The following is a 17,520-nucleotide window of genomic DNA, read 5'->3' as shown; positions in this document are numbered from 1 at the left end:
AAAGATTTAATTATACACGCCACAAGTAGTCAAAATTCCAATTTTTAACGTTAAAAGTTTGTACATATACTTGTAACAATTGTTCATATTTACATACAATAGAAGCTTCTATCTTTAAGTGTGTGTGTTCACAAATCATTAATTATTATGTATACTTTAATCATTTCCATTCACAACAGAAACATTACATCTTTGTATAATGCATTTGATTCATATTCTAAATTTCATTTAATTTCACTAAATATTAGGTCATAATAAAAAATACATAAAATAAATAATACAAATCTTTATTGAGGTCTCATGATATCGATACTTTGAGGGGCTGTAACATCAAGTAAATTTATGGTATCAGTCGACCGATAATTCACGGAATGCGATGAGACAGAGCCACCATTGTCTACTTTTTTCTCAAAGTTTAAAAATTTACAGCTTACAATATACCAAAAGCTTTGTACAATGTTCTTAATCAAACCTGCAAATTAAGATTTAAAAAAGATTCAATAACTCTTTACATTATTACTTAATAAAAAGTTCATGTGCTTGCTCATCTGTTACCTACCACTCGTAACAAAAATACCACCCACAGTGGCACATAATTTCACTAAAAACTGAAAGATTGTATCACGTTCTTGAGTCACTTTAATTTTAAGCGCACTCATATCGTACTTAAAAAAAATTCCAGGTATTCCATGAGAGCCTTTGTGATGATCAATTGGCCTCTGGTGATCTTTGACACTATATTGGTATGTCTTTGATGTACTTAACAACGTCCTGATGTCTGTAGGGACAACCTCGACGAAATACTGATAAAGCATCATATCTGAAGGAAAAAACATTTTTTAAATACATGGTAAGTCACACTTGTTTTTGTTAATATTAGTATTTTATAGAACCTTACTATTATTCGCAATCTTCTCATCACCTTCAAGGGGATGCACAATACCTGGACTAGGTCCCCCAAAGGAAAATCTATTGATTCTGTGAGTAAAGTTATAATCTCTATCAGTCATAAATGCGGAAATATGTATATGACCAAGCGGCACAGACAACGATTTTCCTGCAGTTATATGAAAGTTACCCGCCACTTTATTAACATTCAGACTACCATGAACACGGCAGGCATTTGGTGGATAATCTGGTTCGGACTTTCTAAACAATACAGAAGATTATGTACTCGTAAACTCTAATCTGCAATTTTCAATAAATATTATGAAATTACAAACTGGAAGTCTGTACGTACCGCTTTGGCATTTCACTATAAAGAGTAACTTGATTGGATTTCCAGAGCAGTTCATGAATGGCATGATACTCCTCCCTTAAATACGAATTCATGTGCTTCAAAGCTTCAAAATGTGCCCTTTGCTCCGCTGTCAATTCCCACCATGTGTCCTCTTCCTTCAATGAGTCAAAATCTATCATGTGCTGATTTGTAGAATCTAAAACATCAGCACCAATACGGCCACACGGCATTGCAACCGTTACGTCAATGTTAATCTGCAGTTTTGCATCAAATTCGGTATCTGGCTCAAATTTGAATTGCAGTCTGCTGTCGAGATAGTAGCTTGTTTCAGCTATTATCAAATATGCGATAATAAAAATTGTAAAAATAGAAACTGAAACAAAACCATATTTATTAATTGGTCAGAGTTGATCGAGATTACTAAAAATAAATATATGTACGAAACTAAATGCATATATTTATATATAAATATATGCATTATGTTTAACATATTTTTAATATTCGTTAACTCACATGTTCCCCCGACAGCAGTTTTGTCGACATATAACTCAGGAACTTTCGGAAATGCATCCAGTTCCTTGACCGTTTTAACATTTACGTGTCGTCGCCTCAACATTTTTACAAGTTACGCAGACTCAACAAATTATTTAACAATATATTACGACTAACCTATAAGAAGCATTTTTCTATGCTTTGGAAAAAGCCGAGAGCTCTGTACAAGTCCGGTATTTACCTTTGGCCGTATTTAGTACCATATTCGCCACGCATCTAAATTTCAATTAAATAAAAGATCGTAGGACTTTGTTCATTTTTGACACGTGGACCTTACGATCCCGTGTATTCATAAGAAATATGAAACATAGGAAACTAACCAAAATCGTTATAAAAAAATATAACGGTAGCATTGGCAGCAATTGTCTTGCACAGAAAGATGGCGCCACAATACGCTTGGCTTCGCCTCGCGTCTTCATACAAATTATTTAGCTAACGTTTCTTTTTGAAATAGTAAACATAAGATTAAATATACTTTTTAAATAAGATATTTCGAATAACATTGTGACTTATGCGAATTACCTAAATCAAGCTCTCAATAATGAAATTTTTCCGAGATGACTAAACGAAAAACGTACAATTTATAAAGAGATTTTATATTATTTCTACATTTTCCAATTATCTTTCATATGAGTTTATGCAAAATTTAATGCACAAGAATTAAATAAAAATATTTAAAGTTGATCAATAAATATAGTATAAATGTATGTTAGTTTTTTTGGATAAAAGAAAATTAGTAAATCTTTCTAAAATCATTTGTACATTCAGTAAAATTAAAAGAATTCATTGCTACAAATTTTCTTCCAACTTCGTGAATGCGTATTCATGTGAATTCTTATTCTAAAGTTATTGAAACCGTGAAAATGCCAAACGTTTGAATAAATTTGTGGCCCTGATAAGGGCCGTTGGTCTTCAGAGGAAGAGAAATTCACTTGGAGCTGGTGTACTTGGTGACAGCCTTGGTGCCTTCACTCACGGCGTGCTTCGCAAGTTCTCCAGGTAGCAAAAGCCTGACGGCAGTCTGGATCTCCCGAGAGGTGATCGTTGAGCGTTTGTTGTAGTGAGCCAAACGCGACGCCTCGGCGGCGATGCGCTCGAAGACATCGTTCACGAAGCTATTCATAATGCTCATAGCCTTGCTGGAGATACCGGTGTCCGGGTGAACTTGCTTCAATACTTTGTAGATGTAGATAGCATAGCTCTCCTTCCTCTTCCTCTTCTTCTTCTTGTCGGTCTTGCTGATATTCTTCTGGGCCTTACCGGCCTTTTTTACAGCTTTGCCACTCGCTTTTGGGGGCATGATGATGCTTCAGATTTTCGTAGAACGCCGTGTAGCAACTACTAAGACGGAACTTCGAAAAGTGACAAGTTGATCGCTCGGCGCCTCTATATATACATGGAGGCGCTGGTAACGTTAGCGGCGCTACACCAATCGCGTGACACCACGCGTCCCATTGGTCGCGCGTAGCTAGCGTGGCTATTGATTGGGAGTATAAATAACAATGGTGAGGGCCCAAAAATGCCACATCGAACTGAGTTGCCATACGGTGCACGTCGCTTCGTCGTAGATTAATTGTTTGTTGATCGCAAATATGTCTGGTCGTGGTAAGGGTGGAAAAGCTAAAGGAAAGGCGAAATCCCGTTCTAATCGGGCTGGATTGCAATTCCCTGTTGGACGTATCCACAGACTCCTGCGAAAGGGAAATTATGCCGAGCGTGTCGGTGCCGGTGCTCCGGTCTATCTGGCTGCGGTGATGGAGTACCTTGCCGCTGAGGTATTGGAATTGGCGGGAAATGCCGCACGTGACAATAAGAAGACCAGAATCATTCCCAGGCATTTACAACTAGCCATTCGCAATGACGAGGAGTTGAACAAACTGCTTTCTGGCGTTACCATTGCTCAAGGTGGTGTACTGCCAAACATCCAAGCGGTTCTTTTACCAAAGAAGACCGAGAAGAAAGCTTAACTGCAAATCATCAGCAAATAAAAAAACGGCCCTTTTTAGGGCCACTAATTTTCTCATACGAAGGATATTCCTGTTTGCAATGTTATTTCTACTACCTTGATTTCATATGCATTTAGTCAGCATAAATTAAAAACTTATATAAAATACCAAATCCTTACGATATCTAATCTTTCAGTTTGTAATAGCTAACATAAATAAGAACTTTACACAAAAAGTATGTAAGTCTAAAATTGCATAAAAAAGTTAAATCTACATACTCTGAAATATGTACACTATTTAAATCTTAAAATTGCACACAATATCGAATTACATATTGATAGAAACTACTAGGTTTTTTGTTTTATTTTTATTTGCTATAAGAAAAGTTTTTTTTTTTATATTATCCAAGGAATACATTTGTGATAAATCGTGTTGAATTATCAAAACGTTTACTAGGATATCATTCACACTTAAAAAAATTCATATTAAATATTCATGCATGTAATGTACTTATATTTTTATTTTGCATTTTAAATATATGAAAAGATTAACTTTAATCATATTTTAGCATATAGATTTTATTATTGAAATATGTTTTCCCCATACCAAACTCTTAAAGAGGATGCTAAACTGCCCGCCAAACTTAATTGAGAGCGATAAATAAAGTTGTTTGTCCTTGTTCATAAAAATATTCGCTTCAAAATACAAGTATGTACCTTACATGTACAAATGAATAATATTCCACAGTTCGGAATAGAATGAGGAATAAGACTATATTCGTTAAATTACAATTAAAAGCCGTAGAAAAGTTATTTGTGTGTTCAAATTTTATTTATCTAAAATGTATATACATAATTGAAATGTGACTTAATTGAAATAAGTTAGTTGTCATTGATAGACAAAATAGAAAGAAATAAGACAAATTAAACATTTTTTAAAGTAAGATAAGTTATCAAATGCCAACTTTATACAGGCAAAGATCGCTTGGAATAATGAGGGAAATCTACAGCGTACGGTGGTTTACTATCTTCGCTGACCCAAACCGCTCCATTTTCACCTTTCTGAATAAGATTTAACATTGCGAGAGCCACATTGTCAGTCTTCTGTGTCGGAAATTCTGCGTTATTAGCTTCTCTATCAAAGGTGATTACAGCTCGGATAGATTCACACATTTTATCCGTTGCATTTCCCAACATGTTTGTCTGTGTAAAACCCGGGCACATGATAACAATTCGCACTCCGGTCTTGTCGTACATGCTTGCCAAAGACTGGCTGAATCCCAGGACGGCATATTTCGAAGCGGTATACATTGGAATGAAAGAAACTGGGCGCAATCCAAGTATAGATGAGAGGTTCACGATTACGCCGCCTTTACCGCCTTTGTGCTTTCCCATGTAATCGAACGCCAACAAAGAGCCACGAATTAGTGCGTTAACGTTGAGATTGATTGTTTGCTCCCACTCGTTATCGTTCAACATACCGGCGTTGTTGATAAGAATGTCTAGCCCTCCGAATACGTCGATAACTTTTTCGAATGTCTTTTTCAGATCGTCAGCCTTCGTCACGTCGCAGGCAAAGAAGACGGCACGGCTCTTACCAAATTCGTTCTCTAAAGTAGTCGCCGCATTCAGGCCGTTCGATGTTGGCAAGTCGACCACAGCAACCTTTTTTACACTATTGCGAAGCAATATTTCAGCAAACTTGTAGCCTAATCCACCAGCTGCTCCAGTGATCATCACAGTTTTATTTTGGACGTTGTACATTATGACGATCTTTTGTGTTCTTCAATAAAATTTAAAATGATCTTGTAAGACATGATTCTCTGCTAAAGCGTGAACAGTTACTGTCTGTTAACATCATTCACATAATAATATGTATCACTTCTTATCACTCTATATTCGCTGATGATTCGTTAAAGTTGGTAGGAAAAAGTTTTTGTTTCTTTTGTTTTTACTTGTAAGATATCTATTTGAAATGAGTAAAGTATTATTATTATTATTATTATTATCATCATCATCATTATTATTATTATTATTATTATCATCATCATCATCATCATTATTATTATTATTATTACTATTATTATTATTATTATTATTATTATTATTATTATTATACTTGTAATATATCTGTTTTCCTTTTGTTAAGAGTAATTTTAGAATCATATCTTATTAAACACACACACACATTTCTTTATCAGCATCTATTTTGTTAATAAATTTCTGATTTTTAAAGGAAATTTGCAGTTTAAATTGGATTTAAAGCTATTTTTAAGAATTTCTTCTGCAAAATTAAAATCACTAAATTTTAACATAATAATATTTATGCATCTTTTATCTTATACCGCATTAAGAAAAGTTTTAAATTGTAATGAATATGTGTAAATTATAAATAACAATATTATGGGTATATATTAAGGATAAAGATATTACATATACTAGAACAAAAAATATTCTAAAACATGTATATCTTGTATCGCTGAGAAAAAAGTTATTAAGTATATTGAAAATACTAATGCGAATTTAATCAAATATTCAGAATGTGGACAAAAGAAAAAAGAATTGAGAAATTGCGTAATTGTTGTGTAGAATTGTATTCAAAGTACTATTATCAAATGTATTTATAGATTTTCCAGTGTTATCTGCAAGAAAACGCTGATTATGATATTTACTATTTGCTCTTTGAAGTGCATGTTTATTCGTAACGTACATGCACTAACTAAAATAAAAACAATAATTATCTTATCTATTTTTTTATCACTATGTGATACTGTTTTAAAATTTTCTTTAACTTTTTATATAAAATTCTTATAAGCTTTTAAAATTCATATTTTAAAACCAAAAAGGAATGAACGACAAATTATCAATATTAATATTCTTTATGTTTTAATATTTACAAAACATTTAAAATGTTTATTCTTGACAATTCATTACCTATGAAAAATATACATAATAAAATTAAAATTAAAATTTACTTTTATATACAAAAATATTGTTTATAATACTAAAATAAAATAAAAACAATTAAATAAAACTAAACTTTTACAAAATGCCGGAAATTTTTTTTAAAAAGTTTGTATACATATCTTTAAATAAATAAAATGAATTAATTAATTTTTAGAGCAATTTAGAAAAATTACAAAAATATATGTTTCAAATTTTTATATTTGTAAGTTTCATCCGCTTTTAATGTTATCATATTTCATGGATTATTTTATGGCTTCTATAGATTTGAGAATTAAATAAAAAACATATATATTCTTATTTCTTAATTAATTTGAAATTCAATAATTGATACTGATGTTAATGATTTACTTTTCAATAATAAATATTAAAATATTTATTTATAATATATCATATGACATAAACTAGAAGAAGTATACAATACACCTAAGAATTTTAAATTATTTATTTAATTCATAAAACTATAATGAATGACATCGGAGTTTAAGAAAAAATATCAGTTTAATATTAATAAAACATATAATTGACAGTATAAACATACATTTCAAAAATCTAATTATATAATTTTAAAAAATTATATAGATATACAAATAGATTAATATTAAAAAACAAAATAATACGTCAATTACCTATAATAAACCATTAATATTAAATTTAATCATCGATGCTATATAAATCATATTGTCAAGGGAAATAGTAATTATTTTCTCATACTTCCACTCTACAAGCTACACGAAACTACAGCTCGATCGCCTCGACACGTTGACTACAGCAGCATCGTTGATTGGTTGTTGGCATAGTGGAGGGGATACTCCTACCAGTTTCTCTATATAAAGAAGGAGCATCTCGCTACACAGCACCATTTTCTGTTGAGGAATCGTAGAGTTCGCATCGTATCTAGTGTCTTGTCTTGTATCGCAGTTCAAGATGACCGGCCGTGGTAAAGGAGGAAAGGGATTGGGAAAAGGAGGAGCGAAGCGCCATAGAAAGGTTTTGCGTGATAACATTCAAGGTATCACCAAACCAGCTATTCGCCGATTGGCTAGACGTGGTGGTGTCAAGCGTATTTCTGGCTTGATTTATGAGGAGACCAGAGGTGTCCTGAAAGTCTTCTTGGAAAACGTCATCCGTGATGCTGTGACTTATACAGAACATGCCAAGAGGAAGACCGTAACAGCTATGGACGTGGTTTACGCTCTGAAACGCCAAGGAAGAACCCTCTACGGCTTTGGTGGTTAATGCGATTTACACCTCGAGAAAATTAAATCAACGGCCCTTTTCAGGGCCAACAAATTTTCAAAACGTAGGAATCTTCTCTGGAAAGCATGTTATACAAATAACTTGAAATATACAAAAATTTTATTAATAAAAAATAAGTATTACATCTTCATTTCTATGATGAAAAATTAAGTCGTGTTTTATTCCTAATACATTCATATTATAGATATTCTAAATAACTAGATAAACTTGAATAGCGCACACATTTTTCTTTCAGCCCTTATTAAGTAACTGAGTTTGAACGCAACGTTAAACACTTATTTACTCCACGATGTTTTTGCTTTTTCTGTTCATCATTTCTAATAACCTTAATCGCATTTCGGTTTGCCATTTTTCTCAATGAGCAGAAAAATTTTAAGGAAGAATTTTTCACGCGAGAAAGAATATATTGTCCGCTATGTGAATGAGAATCGAATGATTTTGAGTAATTTCGAGCACGTGTATCCGTGTACGTGAAAAAGCAGGAAAAATGGCGCAATCTGGCTAAAAACTTGAAAATGATCAGACTCGCGCGGAAGCTGGAAGGAGTAATGATGAGCATAATTGGTTATTTCAAAAAATCGATTATAGTAAATACAGGAATCGATTGGACTATTATAATAATCGATTAATCGATTTTAATCGTGCAATTCTGTTATCTTTTACATCAATAATTTAACACACTTATTTCAATACAAATATTGGAAAAGAATTTCAATAAAATATTAAATAACTCAACTTAAAAATTTTTATCAAAAAAATATTTAAAATATCTATTCAAAATTATAAACTTGCGTTAAAATATTTTTGTATATATACATATAAATAGGTATTCAGACATTTTTTAATAACCTTAAAATATTTTAAAATACAAGTTTATAATTTTTGTTTTAGATTTTTACATTTTTGGAGGATAATCGGTTTCTTTTTTCAGAAATATATCCAGTAGTAGAGAGAATAACTGTTCTACAGGTACAGAACTGCCTGGAATACATAAATATTTTAAGGCTATTTGAAAAATTTCTGGATATCTATTTTTTAAATAATGTAGGGGATTATCGGACAAATTAATAAGAGTCAGTCGGCAGTTTGATACGAGCTTTAGGTTTAGAGGAATGGCTATGATTGGTCAGTGTACACTTACACACAGTACGCGTATTTAAGTTGATGTAAACAAGGCCATGTGCGTCTAGCTAGAAAGCGGTCCAATAATATCGCAAATAATTGAACTCATTGTCAAAGGAACAAGAAAAAACAAAAAAAAGTCGTTTTTGATTAATTGTTTGAGTAATCGATTAACATCGATTAATTTTTTTATTATTGGTTGTTTTTGATTATTTATTTCTAGATAATCGATTATTTGTCCATCACTAGGAAGGAGAGGTACGAGAAACGCGTATCACAGATGGAAAGTGTTAATCTCCTTAATATTATTTTAGACTCTAATATGAAAATTTTTTAACTGAATACATGAAATTCAAAATTTATTTATAAATCAAAACATTTCGATAGTTTTTCTCTTGTAAAAAAGAAAAAAACAATTTTCTTTATATAAAATATGAAATATAAGTAATTATTAGATGAATTATGTAGTTTCAGTGAATTATGTCACACTGCTGTTCATGCATCTTATTGTCATGCAGTTTATTGAAGAATCTATGAAACATACAGATGAAATACTTGATGAATCAAAGGTAATCATTGTAAACTATGGATAGACATCGCGAGATTTGTCACGTCCTTCGGACAAAGTATGCTAGATTATCTTTATTTTATCTTTTTATCAAATCTTTTAGATGTTGATTATCTTAACTTTTTTTAGAGAGTAAACCTCATGTCATATTGAAGATAGCAAATAAAAATAGAAGAAAAAATTAATTTTTATCTTTTTCTAGAAATAATATTTGTATGCAAAGTACGATTATCTCGGAAAATTTGATGAACATTACTGAATCATCCGAAAAAATGTTATCTTCTGAAATTATCGAACCTGTATGTAAGATACAGAAAATATACTCTGACAATAATCACGACAATGGGATATCTATTATTGACGATAACAATGAATTCAGATGGCACACACACACACAAGAAAATACACTAAAATTAACAATTCTTCGTGCTCAACTTAACAGAGAGAAGAGAGAAAGTTCAGACTAGAGCAAGAAAAACTTAAGCTGAATATACTAAAGTTGTAATTAAAAAAAAAACTCAAAAAACTGTAAAATTCTAATATGGAGTAATATGCATTCTATTAAAGTTTTATGTATAAATATCTTCTTTGTCATATTATTAACATATATCTTTTGTAAAGGTGCAGACTTGCATATCACAATCAAATTTTAATACACACAATGCAACATTTCATAAAACATGTATTAGATTGTGTATCATCGTTGTGATTCGATTGAAAACGATGATACGCGATACGTGGATGTATGTACAAGTCTGTACCTGTCCTAACACATTAACTTAAATATATATAATATTGAATTAAAGGATTAAAGATGGGATACAAATTGCGAATTTTTGAGCTTTTGTTCCTCGTTGAAAGAGATTTGGGCCCTGAAAAGGGCCATTTGTGATGAGCGTAGAATAATTATTCGACAGAATAATTATTTCTTTGCTGCGGCCTTCACGGTCTTCGCTGCTGTGGCCTTCTTCGGCTTGGGGGTCTTGGTCTTCGCCGCAGGTGCTTTCGCCGTTTTCTTGGTTTTTGATGGCGATTTGGGCTTTGCAGCGGCTTTGCCCTTCTTCACGGCAACTTCCTTGGTGATCTTCTTGACCGGCTGCTTCTTCGAACTTGCCGCGGGCTTCTTGGCGGCAACCGGTTTCTTCGCGGCGGCTGGTTTGCGCGCTGCGGCTTTCTCTACCCGCGCGTCCGAGTGAGCCGATGAGGCACTCCGCGCCTTACCCTTGGAAGATTTGGGCTTCGGCTTTTTGGGGTCAGTTGACAGTTTGAAGGAGCCAGTAGCGCCCTTGCCCTTCGTCTGCACGACGGCGCCCGCGGAGACAGCGGTCTTGAGGTACCTCTTGATGAACGGCGCGACCTTCTCGCTGTCCATCTTGTAGGTCGACACGATGTACTTCTTGATCGCCTGGAAGGATGAACCCTTGCGATCCTTCAGCTCCTTGATAGCCGCTGTCACCATCTCGGAAGTTGGCGGCCGCGACGAGATCTTTTTCTGCTGCTGCGACTTAGCCTTACTCTTGCTGGCCTTCTTGACGGGAGAAGGATTGCCCTCCGCGGCCTCCACAGCTGCGTTCCCGCTGACCTTGTCCTCCATCTTCTTCAGCGTAATACGTAGGTACGTTTCACGTTCAAAACGATCGTCCCGTGTCTCGATATCCCACAGAATGTAGAATAGTCAGGTTTAAGTTGGCGGAGATAGTGCGCGTTTAGTATGTAGCGCGCGGACCATGGAGAGAGACCTACCCAATATGTCGACCCGTCGGTTTCGTTGAAAGCTGACGGAGTGGTAAACGTACCTCGACTTCGCGACGTTATTTCCACGAGATCGAAACCGCCCGGGTCACGCGGGACAGATCGGCAGGTAGCCGTGTGTATGCGGTCCCGTTTCCAGATTCACCGCATGCCCCCGCGAACGTCGGCCTGCGTCTACAACGGAATTTCGACGCTCGCGTATTTTCGCGCCGATAGCAAAGCTCATGGAAAAACATAAAAACTAAGCTTTTCCCTGGACATTTTCAATATTTCCCCTCGAGAAAGTTGTGCCGACTGAACGGGCCCGGCTCCTCGATCGATCGTTTTCATCCGCTATCGGTCTGTATCGCGAAAATAAGAAGCTTAATTCGCGGCCTCTCGGGATACATGCGCGCGTAAGGCGCACGAGGCAAAATGGCCTTGTTGCTTCTCGGTTTAATGGTATATAATGCAAATCGATGGATCCCATGATTTTTAATTTTAATTTGTGGCTCGCGTTCTGAAATTTACAACTGATGTTACAGATCGTTTTTGGATTAATCCTGAAATGCCTGTTTGTCGAGTCAACGTACGAGTACCGCGTAGTTTATCCCGCGACCACGTGACGCATTCTCTCCGAGAGCATAAGAAAAATCGATTCAATAATATATCTCCATCAATCGTTTTTTTTAATAACAATGTTTATTAATAAAATAGAAATAAAAATTCAAATTATGCATTTTTAATATACCGATAATTCTAAAATCAGAGAGATATCTTGTCGTTTTTTTTAAATCATCGTTACAGATACATACATATGATCATTTCTTTCTTATTAGTATGGGTTAGTAACGTTAATAACAATACTAGTATATTAGAATTAATAAAAATATCAAAATTTTGTTATTATTAAATAATTTTCAACACATTTACTCGTAATATTTGCTGTAAAGCAAAAAGATTAATGTTACCTTGCATATGAAACGTACATTACCGACTGGACAATATAGCAATTATAAATATAAAAATGTATTTCTTAATTGTTCAAATTTGTGGAATACTTTCCAAATAAAATTATAAATAGATTGTTTGGAATTAAATTTACATATTTAACGACGTTAAATAAAAGTTTCCACGCATGAAAGTAGAATCTATTCATCATCATTGTGTTCACATACCTTCTACAATATTTTATTAATTCCGACTTGGTAGATCTCTGTTGTGGAATACCTTTTGGAGTATTATTTCACAATTTATAATATTGATATAATTTGTATTAGCTTGTGTTTGAAATTAAAATATATAAAATGCACACGTAATAATGTATTCATTAAATTCTTAATAAAAATCAAACAAAAAAATTATATCCAAAAAATTAATTAATAAAACTAATAAGAAAACGTACACATACAATTTAAAACAAAAAATATATTTTACTGTTTTCATGAGAAACGGATGTGTAGAAATTTGTTAGTCTTTGTATTCATATCTCAAATGGTAATTAAGATGAAGAACTAGTTAAAGCATCTAATGCGCTTTATTTTATTCTATTTTTATCATTATTAATGTCCTAACTTCTGCTGAGACAATACAAACAGATATTTGCAGCTAAGCTTTAATCAAATTATCAATTTTATTTACTACAACTTTTGTTCAACACTACAATAGCTATAAAAAAATTATGAATATAGATATAAATGCATATATGTAATAAATTTAAATAAATTTAATAAATTTATAAATCCCAATTGACAATGTTGTAACGCTGCAACATGTTGTACAATTGTTGTTAGAAAAAGTTTAATAAACGGTTCGTTATCAGAAATTCTTAATATATACTTAAATAACAAAAGAAAAATAAGATATTATTCTACATATATAAATATAAATTTTATATGCGACAAATTTTCATGATTTGAATAATAACTGGAATTCAATATATTTTTCTGTATAAGAGTACAAAAAATATATAATGAAATATTATTAAAACAATATACAATTCTTATTTTATTTAGCAGTTATACAAAAAAAATTCCCATATTTATTAATGTTTTGGTTGCAAATTACGTAAGAAATATTTAATTTTGAACATAACCTACTCGAACAACACGTATTAGACGAGATATGCCATGCAATAAATGAATTCTCAAGTACAACTTTATTTTTTAGTTTTTTCCTAAAATAAAAATTTGGTAATCCTGAAACCTGTAAAATATGCAGTAAACTGACATCTGACTAATATATTTACATTTGTATATTAATGTACAGAAAGTTTTCAATTACACATATGATTCGGTTTTTTTGCTACATAATTAATATTACTAGATACTTATTCTTAATATTACTAGATTTTATATATTTCTTTATTATTTTTTTATAAAAATATTACTCTATATTTAACTTATTAATTAGTCCAATTTTTTTTCTTGTACATAAATACATACACAGACACACTTATATTAAAAATAATTTGAATAATAATTTAATAAAAATATGAAAAATACATATTTATTTTGTCTTAGATAATTTAGATAACTTAAATAATTTTTTAAAAACAGTAAAAACGTGAAAAAAAATTTTTATTACGTACACATATAATATTTTAAAAAATATGGAACACATACTTATTAAATATATAAATTATAATTTTAGGAACAATTAAGACGATTGTTTGTCGTTCTTTAGGAATATTCCTTGCGAATACATTTCGCAATTGTTGACAACTGCATATTGCTCGTACCCTCATAAATGGTACCGATTTTTACATCTCTGTAATATTTTTCTTGAGGAAAGTCAGTCGTGAAGCCAACGCCTCCCATAAAGTCTATACACTTCGTGGTAATACGACACGCGGTTTCGGACGCAAAGAGCTTCGCCATAGCTGCTTCTTTCATAACGTCCCTTTTTGCCTCGACTAATCTCGCCGCATTGTAAACAAGCAATCTGGCGCATTCCAATTCCGTTACCGCCTGAGCTATCTGATGTTGCAAGCTCTGGAAGGAGAAAATGTCTTGTCCAAATTGCCTCCTGTCCAATGTGTACGGTACGGTCGCATCCAGACACGCTTGAGCTACGCCTATCATTTGCGCGCCGATGCCGATTCTACCCTCGTTCAGAAATCCGGCCGCGTATTTGTATCCGTGTCCAAACTTTCCCAGCAGATTGTCCTCGGGTATTCGGACGTTGTCGAAGTGCACCACGCAGGTACCAGACGCCTTGATACCCATCTTGTCCTCAGGTTTGTCCACCGTCAAACCGGGCGTGTCGCGGTCCACGAGGAAGGTCGTGATGCCACGGTAACCGGCGGTTGGGTCCGCGTTGGCGAAGACCAAGAAGATCTTCGCCAGGTCGGAATTCGATATCCATATCTTCGTGCCGTTGATCACGTACTCGGCACCTACCTTCCTCGCCTCAGTTTTCAGAGAGAACGCGTCCGAGCCCGAGTCAGGTTCCGTTAGGCAGAAGCTACTCACGGAATCCCGGGCTAGTCTAGGCAAGTACTTTTGCTTTTGTTCCTCGGATCCGATCTTGAGAATCAACGAATTCACCAAAGTATTCTGGATATCGACAGGTACGGACACTGCCATATCGACCTTAGCAATCTCTTCGATAGCTAGAATCGTGCTCATAAAGTTGCCCCCTGTCCCGCCGTACTCCATCGGGATCTCCATACCCATCAGACCACTCTCGAAGAGCTTCTGAAATAAACCATCATCTAATCTTCCCTCCTTTTCCATTTTTCGTACGAGCGGAGCGATCTCCTGCTTGGCCAGTTTGGCGACCATTTCCTTTGTCATGAGTTCGTCATCTGTGAACTGTGTCAGTGGACCTGTACGGTGCTGAAAACGTGACGCATGTAAATGTAATCGGCGCGTCGCGGTCATTTTTTGCTGCATGCGACGCACAGTAGACCGGAATGTAGACAGATACATAATTGGCACTTGTTCGTGGAAAAACTAGAAGGCTACTGGAATATTCGTAAACCGCGATAATATGCAGAAGTCGTTGATTCGTACTCGCCGAAGACTGATACCGAATAATATTGATATCAACGCTACGCGTCACGAAGTATTATCATGCATGACGTGGCATTCAATTAAAATACCAAATCGTGGACCGCGAAGAACTGGCTATACATATCTATAGATAGAAATCTTAAAGTATAATCAGTTGGTATGTTCTTTTAAGTTGAACTCCTTGCACGGTTTATCTTCTCTTTTTCACTCCAAAGTAGAGAGAAAATGAGAAAAGATGAGATGTGCAAGAAGCTCAACTGAAAAGAACAGACTTGATTACAATGGTGTAGAAACAAAGATTCTTTGTGATTCTTGAGAAATTAATAGAGAACTTATTTGCGGAGAACCATTAACGGAGAACTTATTTTAATACATAAATGAATAAAACGATTGAAAAATTATTGACAATTGAATTTCAATCTCAACGTTATCAAAGAGTCTTGGGTTACAGCGCCTAAATTCCGGTTTCTCCCCACTTTGTTTGCTTACGTAAACACGTCATAGGCGTAAACAGTCATAATCAAGCGTATGTGAGAAGCAAACATTTTTTATTAAACTCTGTATCATTATGGACATTACACAGTATTGATTGTCAAATTTTATATACCACAAAAAAATTTGCCAGGCTTGTCACGTGCGCTTTTTCGTCATTTTTGTTTTTTATTTGAATAATAATACAGATAATTTTTGTTTGATTAACGTTGTAGCATTTAATAACATATTATTAAGTGAATTTTTACGGAAACAGCTGACATTTGTTCAAAATTTAGTTTTATGCAATATAATTTGTTTTCTTTTTTAATTTAATTTTTAATTTTATTAAAAATTTTCAAATTAGATTTATTCTTATTTTTTAAATTTAAATTAATAATTTGACCCAATATATTCAATTTTATCAATTAGAATCAATTTTAAATTTGATAAAACTGCAACAAAATTCTATAAAAGGCAGACTTCTGGCAGTGACATTAGAAACACAAAAATAAAGTTCAAAAATTTTTAGATTTATTTAAAAAAAAAATATGATCACTGTAATAACACATCTTAATGCATGTTAGCAAAAACCAAAATCAAAGTGTGATTTGTTCGATCAAATTTAATTTAAATAAAAACAAATATATAATCGTGCATCAAATTGGATCAATAAAGGCTAATGATAGATGAAATGTGTTTTATGCTACATTTCAATGCTTTTAAAGACTTTATATTCCTTTATTTTTTTAATTTTTACAAAGTCTCACTGTTTTTCATATAGACAAAATATTCAGACATTGGACTGAACGTAAAACGTTAAGAATTATAGAGCCATTTGGAGTACAGAGGAGTGAGGACATAACTCGAACTCATGAACTGATATTTTGGAGCATTGCCAAGAGCTGGCTCATCACAAGTCACAAGTGTCATAACGCCAGAATTTCTACCTTGTACAGTTGTAACCCCTCGTGCGAATAGGTTCCTCCACTATTACGCATTCCCACTACTGCGCATCCCCACCACTACTACGCTAGCCAATCAGCATTCCGCGTGCGGGGCCGCAATCGTCGCTACACACTATATAAATGCCAACGTCGGGGGACGAGCGTCATACCGCTATAGCCTGTTTTAGGGTACAGATAGCAGTACAACTCGTTCGAGATGGCAAGAACCAAACAAACCGCTCGCAAGTCAACCGGAGGTAAAGCCCCGCGTAAACAGCTCGCGACGAAGGCAGCGCGTAAAAGCGCTCCTGCGACTGGTGGTGTGAAGAAGCCGCATCGTTACCGTCCTGGAACTGTCGCGCTTCGTGAGATCCGTCGCTACCAGAAGAGCACGGAGCTTTTGATCCGCAAACTTCCGTTCCAACGATTGGTTCGTGAGATCGCCCAGGATTTCAAGACCGACCTCCGCTTCCAGAGCTCTGCCGTCATGGCTCTACAGGAAGCCAGTGAGGCCTACCTCGTTGGACTGTTCGAAGATACCAACCTTTGCGCGATTCACGCCAAGAGGGTCACCATCATGCCCAAAGACATCCAGCTGGCTCGCAGAATTCGCGGAGAACGTGCTTAGAGAGTACCTCTAATCTTCAATCGGCCCTTTTCAGGGCCAAAAATTCTCTTCAAATGGTGGAATATCTCATGAGTTT

General features: G+C 34.2%; 8 protein-coding genes across 8 annotated transcripts; 3 read left to right on the top strand and 5 right to left on the bottom strand.

Moving 5' to 3' along the window:
• Positions 1–271: 271 nt before the first annotated feature.
• Positions 272–2,135, bottom strand: LOC105836022 (endoplasmic reticulum-Golgi intermediate compartment protein 2). Its single transcript, XM_012679773.2, has 5 exons — positions 1,754–2,135; positions 1,241–1,613; positions 899–1,149; positions 560–820; positions 272–472 (listed from the first exon to the last, which is right to left on the bottom strand). Exons 1-5 carry the CDS (start codon positions 1,854–1,856, stop codon positions 288–290), a joined length of 1,173 nt encoding a protein of 390 aa, XP_012535227.1. The 5' UTR covers positions 1,857–2,135; the 3' UTR covers positions 272–287.
• Positions 2,136–2,505: 370 nt separating this feature from the next.
• Positions 2,506–3,180, bottom strand: LOC105829768 (histone H2B). The gene has a single exon (XM_012668838.3). The coding sequence runs from the start codon at positions 3,090–3,092 to the stop codon at positions 2,721–2,723; it is 372 nt and encodes a 123-aa protein (XP_012524292.1). The 5' UTR covers positions 3,093–3,180; the 3' UTR covers positions 2,506–2,720.
• A 114-nt stretch (positions 3,181–3,294) lies between these two features.
• LOC105829767 (histone H2A) lies at positions 3,295–3,785 on the top strand. The gene has a single exon (XM_012668837.3). It carries the CDS (start codon positions 3,385–3,387, stop codon positions 3,757–3,759), a length of 375 nt encoding a protein of 124 aa, XP_012524291.1. The 5' UTR covers positions 3,295–3,384; the 3' UTR covers positions 3,760–3,785.
• Positions 3,786–4,124: 339 nt separating this feature from the next.
• LOC105829764 (15-hydroxyprostaglandin dehydrogenase [NAD(+)]) lies at positions 4,125–6,573 on the bottom strand. Its single transcript, XM_012668833.2, has one exon. It carries the CDS (start codon positions 5,499–5,501, stop codon positions 4,704–4,706), a length of 798 nt encoding a protein of 265 aa, XP_012524287.1. The 5' UTR covers positions 5,502–6,573; the 3' UTR covers positions 4,125–4,703.
• A 967-nt stretch (positions 6,574–7,540) lies between these two features.
• LOC105829769 (histone H4) lies at positions 7,541–8,107 on the top strand. The gene has a single exon (XM_012668839.3). The coding sequence runs from the start codon at positions 7,629–7,631 to the stop codon at positions 7,938–7,940; it is 312 nt and encodes a 103-aa protein (XP_012524293.1). The 5' UTR covers positions 7,541–7,628; the 3' UTR covers positions 7,941–8,107.
• A 754-nt stretch (positions 8,108–8,861) lies between these two features.
• Positions 8,862–11,413, bottom strand: LOC105829765 (histone H1-III-like). The gene has a single exon (XM_012668834.3). The coding sequence runs from the start codon at positions 11,243–11,245 to the stop codon at positions 10,574–10,576; it is 672 nt and encodes a 223-aa protein (XP_012524288.1). The 5' UTR covers positions 11,246–11,413; the 3' UTR covers positions 8,862–10,573.
• Positions 11,414–13,944: 2,531 nt separating this feature from the next.
• On the bottom strand, positions 13,945–15,450 carry LOC105829763 (short/branched chain specific acyl-CoA dehydrogenase, mitochondrial-like). Its single transcript, XM_012668832.3, has one exon. It carries the CDS (start codon positions 15,312–15,314, stop codon positions 14,064–14,066), a length of 1,251 nt encoding a protein of 416 aa, XP_012524286.1. The 5' UTR covers positions 15,315–15,450; the 3' UTR covers positions 13,945–14,063.
• Positions 15,451–16,263: 813 nt separating this feature from the next.
• On the top strand, positions 16,264–17,476 carry LOC105829766 (histone H3). Its single transcript, XM_028190146.2, has one exon. The coding sequence runs from the start codon at positions 17,034–17,036 to the stop codon at positions 17,442–17,444; it is 411 nt and encodes a 136-aa protein (XP_028045947.1). The 5' UTR covers positions 16,264–17,033; the 3' UTR covers positions 17,445–17,476.
• The last annotated feature ends 44 nt before the right edge of the window (positions 17,477–17,520 follow it).

Source organism: Monomorium pharaonis, chromosome 3 (genome assembly GCF_013373865.1).
Source record: "Monomorium pharaonis isolate MP-MQ-018 chromosome 3, ASM1337386v2, whole genome shotgun sequence".
NCBI classification, from domain to species: domain Eukaryota; kingdom Metazoa; phylum Arthropoda; class Insecta; order Hymenoptera; family Formicidae; genus Monomorium; species Monomorium pharaonis.
This window is presented reverse-complemented; position numbering and strand designations above follow the sequence as displayed.